This window comes from Gekko japonicus, unplaced genomic scaffold (assembly GCF_001447785.1).
Source record: "Gekko japonicus isolate JY-2015 unplaced genomic scaffold, Gekko_japonicus_V1.1 scaffold755, whole genome shotgun sequence".
Lineage (NCBI taxonomy): Eukaryota > Metazoa > Chordata > Lepidosauria > Squamata > Gekkonidae > Gekko > Gekko japonicus.
Window position 1 is genome coordinate 27,107 of NW_015174865.1, and position 9,838 is coordinate 36,944.

General features: G+C 53.6%; 1 protein-coding gene across 1 annotated transcript; it reads left to right on the top strand.

Moving 5' to 3' along the window:
- The first annotated feature begins 491 nt into the window (after positions 1-491).
- Positions 492-8,384, top strand: TMEM151A (transmembrane protein 151A). The gene is made up of 2 exons (XM_015424727.1): positions 492-560; positions 6,863-8,384. The coding sequence occupies exons 1-2, from the start codon at positions 492-494 to the stop codon at positions 8,225-8,227; spliced, it is 1,434 nt and encodes a 477-aa protein (XP_015280213.1). The 3' UTR covers positions 8,228-8,384.
- Positions 8,385-9,838: the final 1,454 nt, after the last annotated feature.

Below are 9,838 nucleotides of genomic sequence, written 5' to 3' on the forward strand. Positions count from 1 at the left end.
CCCCCTCGTTGGTGGGCGAGGCGGGCCCGGGGGGGGGGGCGGCAGGCAAGAAGCGAGGTGACGGCGCTTCTGCTGCAGGGAACAGCTGCCTCCTTTTGTACATTATTAATAGCCCTGCTGGGGTTAAAAATAAACCCGGATTTCTGGCAAAAGGGGGGGGGAGAGAAAGACGTGGCTGCTTCTTACCTCCCCCTCCGTGAGAAGGATCCTGCCAGCCTTCCGCGCGCCCCCCCCGTCCCCGTCTTGCATCGATCTGGAGTTTATTGTGTGTGCGGGGGACAGGGGGGTGTCGGTGCGTAAAAACGCAGCCCGGCTCCACAAGAAACCCCTTTGCAAATGGGGGAAGAGATCGAGGGTTGCCGGTGTGTGATTGTGTGTGGGGGGGGTGGATCTGCAGGAAAAAGGGGGGAATCTGTGTTTGTGGTGTGCTTTGCTACCGGCGCGTATGGGGGGGGGGGGGGGGGGCGGCCCCCCCCCGGCTCGCCGACCTGATGGGGGTTTTGGAGCTGGTGGAAAGGGAGCCTTTCGGGAAGAAAAGGGAGACGAGGAGCCCGGAGGGGGTGGGGAAGGGGAGAAACAAAGGCGGGGGGTGGGGTGGGGGACGAAGACGGGGAGAAAACCCCGCCGCGGGCTAATGCGAATGTTACACCCCCCCCCCCTTCCAGGATAGCCGGTGGAAAGGGGGGGGGGAGAGAAAAGCCTTGCTCGAGTCCAGGCTGGCGGGCAATTCCCCTCCATTGCCTGCCAGAGGAAGATGCAGGGAGCGTCTCTTTCTGCCCCCCACCCACCCAGTGTGGGGGAAGATCTGTAGGGGGAATGGGATGGAGGACTGCTTTCCCCAGAGCTGAGGTAGAAGGGGGGGGGACCCCCCCCCCCCCACACACACAGAGGCACAACACACTCTTCCATCCTTGGGACTGGCGTCTCCCCAAGCATTTCAAGGAGGTGTTGCCTTTCTATTATGACTTCATGTTTTGGTGGGCCTTCAGAAGACCTGCTGTTGCCTCCCCTCCAGGGACCCGGTCCCTTGAATCTTCTGGTTCTCTGGTCTTCCCGGAGGCCAAATTTTCTCCGTCTCCCTCTGAACTCAGTTGCCCGAATTTACCGGATCTGGGACTGGGTATGTTCAGACCTGCAGCCGATAAAACATTCTCTACCACAGGCCAACGAAACCATCTTTTGGATTTGTTTCTTACGTTTTTATCCCCCTGGGGAGCTCGGGACAACAGGCAGGGGTCTCGCTTCCTCCGTTTTGTCCTCATAACAGCCCTGCGAGGTAGAGTAGGCTCAGAAAGACTGGTGAGTTTTTATGGCAAGCGGGGATTTGAATCCGGGCCTCCCCAGGCCTAATCCAACCCTACCTTGGCTCTTACTGGGAGTCATTAGGCTCACAGACCTGTCTAGTTCCGCAGAGGAAACTTGGTATAAATCCTAGCAGTGTACTGTGACATACTGACTTTTTAAATTTCTTGGTACTGAGTTCAAGTGCTGGTATGGTGGGAGGCCTCTGCTTCAGGGACACCCCTGTTCCAGCATGCTGGGGGAAACCTGGTCGCCCAGTCACCCAGGCCCCAATAATAATATCATGCTGCTTTTCCTCAAGTGTAGAATAGGATTCCAAGTTGGCATCTGGAACAGTCATGCCACGTGGTTCAATTAACGCCGGCATTTGTTTATCTTCTCCATTTCCACCCTACTCTTCTCCTCAGTAAGGGGGACTCAGAGTTGTTTACAACATACTCACCTTCATTTTATCCTCACGCCAACCCTCTGAGGTAGGTTAGGCTGAGAGGGTATGGATTGGCCCAGGGTCACCCAGCGAGCTTTTCTGGCAGTGGGGGTGGGGTGTCAAACCTGGGTCTCTCAGATCCTGTTTTGACACTAACTGCTGCACCACGCTGGCGCTCAGCAATTTAGCAGTCTGGAACGTAATCCTCCTGCCTTTCCCCCCTCTCCCCTCATTTTCAGTTTCAGAATCATAGAGTTGGAAGGGACCTCCAGGGTCATCTAGTCCAACCCCCTGCACAATGCAGGAAGTTCACAAATTCACACACCCCAGTGACCCCTGTTCCATGCCCAGAAGATGACAAAAAACCTCCAGGTTCTCCAGCCAAATTGGCCTGGAAAAACGTTGCTTCCGGACCCCAGAGTGGTGATCAGCATTTCCCTGGGCGTATAAGAAACGGCCACAAGTACTAAGCACTGAGGCGACCCTTCCTGCCTTCCCTCTTTGCGCCCTTTAGTGACCCAGAGAAGGAACTCAGACGGCTGGATTCTCTTAGTTTAATATGGATGCTTTGACGAAGGTTTTGTTGTTGTTTGTTCGCTGTCGCGTCACAGCTGACTTATAGGAACACCCCGTAAGGTGCTCGAGGCAGGAGATGAGGTGGTTTTGCCGTTGCCTGCTTCTGCCAAGCAACCCTGGACAATGTTCCCTCTAAGCTGTGGAGTCTTGTGAGCAAACATTTCTACTTTGTGAGCTGCTGGCATTAAAGTTGTGAGTGAGTGATTTGGCTACTGCATAAACTAACTTGCTCTGGGGCCATCCTCCCTGAGCGAAGACAAAAATCTGTGAGCTGGAGGCTAAAATTCTGTGAGCTAGCTCACACTCACTCAGCTTAGAGGGAACATTGAGGTCCCTGGACTTCCCCAGTTGGTCTCCCACCCGCGTACTGCCCAGGACTGACCCTTCTTAGCTTCCGAGATCGGGCTACCTTGGCCCATCCAACTCGGGGCTTCTTGTCAATACAGTCCGCTAAATCAAACAATAAAACGATGCCTGGCCTCAGCCACTCCTGACTGCGGTGGGAAGAGGCACAAGTTTAAATCCTTTTCCACGAGAGGGAGGGAAATCCCGCCGCCCTGCAGGTAGAAAGCTAGCATTCCTACTTTGACCTCCCCCCCCCAAACATCCTAGTTGTTTTAAATGCAGGAGTTTGTTGTCGAGGTCGCCCTCTGTTTCTGAGAGCGGGAGGCAGTAGAGTCTGCCAAAGGGTATTTTCCCTTCCCAGCTTGGATTTTGAAAGTGATGTGATCAGTGGAGGGTAATGGAGGGAGTCAGTGCCAGAGAATGAATAAGAAGGGCAATAGGGGGGGGCGGGGGGGGGGGGGGCGGTGCTGGTCAGGTTGAAATATGATAACTTTTTGGTTTGGGGGTGGTGAAGTCACCTGAGCTCTGAAGCCCTGCGTTTGATCGGCACCTCGTGGATATAGGGAACTGCAAGACTATTGATTCGCCTAACGCAGGGGTGGCCAAACTTGCTTAACGTTAAGAGCCACACAGAATAAACGTCAGCTGTCTGAGAGCCACAAGACAGGAGCAAATATTAAAAAAAAGGTAAAGGTTCCCTTGCTTGAAAGCCAGTCGAGTCCGACTCTAGGGTTGCGGTGCTCATCTCCCTTTCAAAGCCGAAGAGCCAGCGCTGTCTGAAGACGTTTCCGTGGTCATGTGGCCGGCATGACTAAACACCAAGGCGCATGGAACGCTGTTACCTTCCCACCGAAGTGGTACCTATTGATCTACTTGCAATGTCTTGCTTTCGAACTGCTAGGTTGGCAGGAGCTGGAACTAGAGACGGGAGCTCACTCCGTCATGCGGCAACTCGGGTCTCGAACTGCTGAACTACCGACCTTCCACAGCCTGCAGTTCAGCGTCTTAACCACTTGAGCCACCGCAGCTCCGAGCAAATATTACACACATGTTTTTATTGGGAAATATGCAGATTTGCTTTTTATTAATATTAAATCGATAACTTTAGTTATGGGGAGGGAGGGGAGAAAGAGAGAGAGAGAGAAAGAAAGAAAGAGAAAGAAAGAAAGAAAGAAAGAAAGAAAGAAAGAAAGAAAGAAAGAAAGAAAGAAAGAAAGAAAGAAAGAGGAAAGAAAGAAAGAAAGAGGAAAGAAAGCAAATAGATGGGGGGGAGGGAAAGGTGGAAAGAAAGCAACTTTAACATTAAATGTGTCCTCCAAGGCCCCCCCCCCCCACTGGCTAGCTTGGCTTGCAGAAGGAATTTAAAGAGATAAATGCCTTCTCCAAGCTGGTTGGGGGGGGGGGTTGAGAATGCATTTAAAGTTCAGGTTGCTTTCTTTCTCTACACTGGCTGGGGAAGGGAAGACCGATCGGGGAGGCATGCCTCCCCTTTGCTTCCCCAGCCGCTGTAAGTGGGAGCCGCACAATATTTGTGAAAGAGCCACAATTCGGCCACCCCTGGCATAAAGGACTTGGGAGGCAGGATTTGCTCTTTGTCCCTTGGCTTAGGGAAAGGAAAGAGGTGGAGCTTTTTCAGAGGAGGGGATGGTATCCAACAGGGGAGCTACTGGGGTTGGTAGATAACTCGGCAGCCCAGCTTGTTTCTGCCTCTCGTAACCTGTGCTCCTTGTAATCCAAAAGGGTTGGGGGGGGGGGGTCACCTGTAGTTAGGGTTGCCAGCTCTGGGTTGGGAAATACCTGGAGATTTTGGAGGCGGAGCCTGGAGACAGCAGGGTTTGGGGAGGGGAGGGACCTCAGCAGGGTATAATGCCGTGGAATCCACCCTCCAAAACAGCCGTTTCCTCCAGGGGAACTGATCTTAGTTGTCTGGAGATCAATGGAAATAGCAGGAGATCCAGTTTGGTGTAGTGATTAGGAGGGCAGACTCTAATCTGGGAGAACCGGGTTTGATTCCCCACTCCTCCACTCACAGCTGCTGGATGACCTTGGGTCAGTCACAAGTTCTTTCAGAGCTGTTTCTCTCAAGAGCAGTCCTTGAAAGGGCTCGCTCAGCCCCACCGACCTCACAGGGTGTCTGTTGTGGGGAGGGGAAGGGAAAGGCGATTGTAAACCGCTCTGAGACGCCGAGTGAAGGGCAGGGTATAAATCCAATCTCCTCTTCTTCTCTCCAGGTGCCAGCTGGAGGTTGGCATCTCTAACTGTAGTTACTCGAGGGCAGTGGGAAACATGCAGCCTCAGACATTCTTTCATACGTTCTGGGGAGGTTTATAATTCAAGGTGGGTGGGGAGGTCTAGTGGTTAGAGGGAACAAGCGCAATAACTGGGATTCCTGGGCTCAATCCCCATATCTGGGAAGAGGACAATTCACAGTGGGGGTCAAATTCCCCAGCTCCTTCTGCCTACCCATCTCTAGTATTTGGAGTAGAGTAGGACTGAATGTTCAGGGCATTTCCTTCCACCCCACATCTCTTATCTGGTGTTTTTCTTCTTCTTCGGTTCCATCACGCCTGCGTCCCATTCCCCGAATGCATTAGCGCAAATGGATGGTTCGCCTGAGCCCCATCCTGGCCCCCTCTCCGTGGGGCTTTCCTAAAAGCTCTTTGCCGTTGGCAGTTTTCCCAGAGACTTCTGCCAAGCGTTTTTAGCCGGGGAGGGGGTGGTTTGGGGAGAATGGAAAGTAAGGGGACAGGCTTAAGGCGGAAGAAACGTATGTGGCACCCGATAATTGACATAGCTAGGGTGCTGCCCTGCACGCACCTCATTAAGATGGATACAGGTCATCCATTCCCAAAGATCACAGCAGGATCGGGGCCGGAACAAACAGTCCCCATCGGCGAGTGACTTGGTATTTCCTTGGCCAGAAACGTTGTGGTGGTAAAGCAGTTTGCACCGGCTTAACAGTCCGTATATACTGCAAAGCTGTCTACTCTGTTCAAAACAAAGCTATTTAATTTATCAGATAAGTTTTAAGCGAATTAAACTGTAAAGTGCCAAGCAGTGCTCCCTCTAAGCTGTGGAGTCTTGTGAGCAAAAAATCTGCTTTGTGAGCTACCGGCATTAAAGCTGTGAGCGAGCGATTTGGCTGCTACATAAATTAGTTGGCTCTGGAGCCGTCCTTCCTGAGCTAAGACAAAAATGTGTGAGCCGGAGGCTAAAAAAACTGTGAATTAGCTCACACTAACTCAGCTTAGATAGAACTTTGGACTGCCAGGTGATTCTCGGGCATTGCTGCTCCTTTCTGTTTATTGGCCGGGTTTGCAGGAAGCTGGAACGGGACATCCACTTTATTGGACAATTGGGATCCCATGCAGTGTACTGCATAGAGTGACCGACTAGGACCCTGGGTGACCCGAGTTTGAATCCCCGCTTCGACTGTGGAAGCTCGCTGGGTGACCTTGGGCCCGTCACAAACTCTCAGCTTGGCCTGCCTTACGGGGCTGTTGTTGGGTGAGAATGGAGGAAGAGTGAATGACGGTCTAAAAGCTGCTTCGAGTCTCAACTGGGGTGAAAAGCAGGGTATAAATACATAAATGCAAATAAAAGCATGTACAACTGGGTAGAATGTGGCCTGGTTAAAAACATTATATATTGGTAGGCTTGCCAGTCCCCAAGTTCCCAGGCCTGCCAGTCCCCACTTCCAAACCGCCACGTCCCCACTTGACTGTCCCAACATGATGACGTCGTCCAGAAGTGACGTCATCACGCTGGGGACGTCGCACTGGGACCATCTGGTTTAAGGGCAAAACTCTATGGTTTTAAGCTGGCAAAACTCTGGTTTTAAGCTGGTTTACCATAGAGTTTTGCCCTTAAACCAGAGTGTCTCCGCACAGTGTCCCCGGTGTGTGATGTCACTTCCTGGTGACGTCATCACGTTGGGGACGTCCCGGAATGTCCCCCAAATCCCTCCACCCGAGCAACGAGGGGACCTGGCAACCCTATATATTGGTCATCAAGAGGACTAGAGACTTGAGTTGGTTTTTTAATCGAACGCTCAACATTTGGGGCAGGGATTTGGAATATTACAGAGGCGTCCTGGTCCCAAGCATAGCTCTATAGAATGCCATCATCCTTTTCTTTCTCTTTCTTTTCTTCTCTCTTCTCCCTCCCTCCCTCCCTCCCTCCCTCCCTCACACCTACTTTCCCCATGGTGAGCAGCAGCGACCCCTGAAGCAATCCTTGAGCAGCTCCCTTTGCCGGGAGTCCCACTGGAAATGCCTGGTCCTCACCCTGTTGATGTACGGCTGCTTTGGTGTCATGGCCTGGTGCCGCCTCTCGACGGTGACCCGCATGAACTATGACAGCTCCTTCCGGGGCGCCTCCATGATCTACCACGACAGTCCTTGCTCCAATGGCTATATCTACATCCCGCTGGCTTTCTTAGGGATGCTGTACGTGGTCTACCTGGTAGAGTGCTGGCACCGGTTCGCCAAGGGCCAGATGCAGTACCGCGTGGACACGGCCAGCGTGTACGAGAAGGTGCAGCGCATGCAGCAGGCCACGCCGTGCATCTGGTGGAAGGCCATCAGCTACCACTATATACGCCGCACCCGGCAGGTGACCCGCTACCGCAACGGGGATGCCTACACCACCACCCAGGTCTACCACGAGCGGGTCAATACACACGTGGCAGAGACAGAGTTTGACTACTCGGGCCACGGGGTGAAGGACGTGTCCAAGGAACTGCTGGGCCTCTCCGATTATCCCGTCACCAAGTTGCGGTTCACCAAGTGTTTCAGCTTTGCCACCGGGGAGGCGGAGGCGGCTTACCTCACCCAGCGCGCCCGCTTCTTTGGCGAAAACGAGGGCTTGGATGATTACATGGAGGCCCGTGAAGGGATGCATCTCAAAAACGTGGACTTCAAGGAGCACATGCTGGTCTTCCCTGACCCGGGGCGTCCCCCGTGGTACACCCGCCGCTGGGTCTTCTGGCTGGCCTCTTTCCTTCTGCTCTCCTGGCCACTGCGAGTGCTGTCCGAATATCGCACGGCCAATGTGCACTACCACGTGGAGAAACTCTTTGGGGCGGACGACGGGCCCAGCCCGCTAGATGCCGCTGGGGGTTACGGGCGCCGCATCTCGCGTGTCAACACTGTGGACATGACCGAGCTGGAGTGGCACATCCGTTCCAACCAGCAGCTGGTGCCCAGCTACTCGGAGGCCATGCTCATGGACGCCACCGTGGTGGCGGGCGCGGCCTACCTGCGCAGCTGCCAGCGCTGCCGCCGGACTGTCAGCAGCAACTCCTTGCCTTCGCGGGGCACCCGAGCGCTCTACGCCCGCCTTCCTTTCAGCTGCAGCCGCTTCTCGCTGAGCGGGGCACGACGGTGCGGGGGAGTCCTCCGCAGCCTGAGCGGGAGCCACGTGGGGAGCAGCATCGAGACCGAGCCGCTGGAGAGCCCCCCGTGCTATCAAGATGCTTTGTATTTCCCCGTGCTGATCGTGCATGGCGGGGAGGGGTGTCACCGCAACGGACATAGGCAAGGGCCCACAGGGAGGTCATCGGGGACCCCGCTGTGATCTTACAGGAAAGGGCAGTTGAGGTGAAGCCCCCTTTGGTCCCCGCGACTGGGGCCAAGAGTGGGAGGGAAGAATCAGACAAGTCCCTTCGCCCGTTTTCCTTCCCTCAGGCAACCCACCAACCAGGCAATAGGTGCTTTTTTGGGCCAAACTCCTTTCCCCGACATTCTGCTCCGAGGATAATGAAAGACTTTTACATTGTTATCTTTTTTTGCAAAGAAAGCCGACGTTCGCTTGTTTTGCACAGTTCGCTGCAGTTCCCGCGTTTGCGAAAGAGGAGCGGGAAGTTTTTCATCAAGCTTTCGGAGAATAGAAAGAGGGTGTCTGGATGGGGATAGGGCAATTTGTGGGGCCAGTGGGGTAGTATGTCTTGGGAGGAAGTGTAAGGGTCAGGTTGGGACACTGAAGCCGTCGTTCCTGATCACTAGGAGTCCCCCTCCCCAACAACAGGGACTCCCATTTCTGAGGTTTTGCCAAGCGCTACCCACACCTCCTCAGCCACGAGGACTAGAATGTTGAATTCTGTACCGCAGACTGGCGTGTGTGTTTGCATTATGGGTATGGAAACGACCTGTTTCTGCACCCTTCCGGCCCTTAGATTCAGCCAGGGAATTCACCCATGGGATATGTGAGTTGGACAAAAGCTTACCCCATTTCTAACGGTTCCATGCTTTGTGACAGGTAATGAAAAATTAAAAGGGGAGGCTTTTCCCATCACCCACCTACTCTGGAATTCTGTCAAAATTCTCGAGCATGGCCTCGTGGAGGATAAATCCATCTGCGGGTATTAGGTGTCGTGGAAGTGAAATGGAACCTCTGTGTTTAGGGGCGGTGTACCTGTGAATGCCAGGTGGTGGTGGGGAAAAGCAGGTCGTGGCCTTCATGGCCTTCTCGTGGTCTTCTTGGAAGCATCTGGCTGTTGGAGGCGGGAGGCGGGACGAAGTGGTCCCTTTGTCTGATCCTGCAGGGCTTATAGTAGATTAGTGGAACAGGCATACACAGATGTGGTATGGCTCTGGATGTCAGTCGCTGGGTTCAGACAATCGGGGACAAGTAGTCTTCAGTACCATGGCCTGTTTTTAAGTCAGTGACTACGAGGAACGACATGCTGGACTCGGTGCCCCTTTAGGTCTGATCTAACCGGGAAGTGTTTGGATACCCGTTGTTTCTAACTACGAGTGGGTAGGCAGAAGAGTAAAATTCGAGTCCGGTGGCACCTTAGAGACCAGCATGGTTTCCAGGATATGAGCTTTCAAGAGGGAAAGCTCTCTGTGACAGATAGAAGTAGGAATGGAGATCCCTGAGCCCTTATTACATTACATATTTGATTTATATACCACTCCTTCCCGAGGGTTCGCAGCGGTTTACAGAGACATTTTTATAACCTAGCTAGGCCCACAATTCAAAGGGGAGAAGTGAATACCTACCAGGCACCCAAGCAGTGGGGTTCTTCTCTTTATGTAGTTCTTTTTACGGCTCTTTATTCCGCGGCGGGCTCTTTCTACCTCGGTGACGGTGTCTCAGCGAAGATCTTCCCTCCGCGGCGACCTCTTCTGGAGTGGTTCCCAACGGACGCGGCGACGCGATGGCTGCAGCGCTGGCCTCCGTCCT

Coding starts and splice junctions, on each gene's coding strand:
- TMEM151A (XM_015424727.1), top strand. CDS start 492: ATGGGGGTTTTGGAGCTGGTGGAAAGGGAGCCTTTCGGGAAGAAAAGG. Junction 561..6,862: donor AGACGAGGAGCCCGGAGGGG/GTGGGGAAGGGG, acceptor CCCCATGGTGAG/CAGCAGCGACCCCTGAAGCA.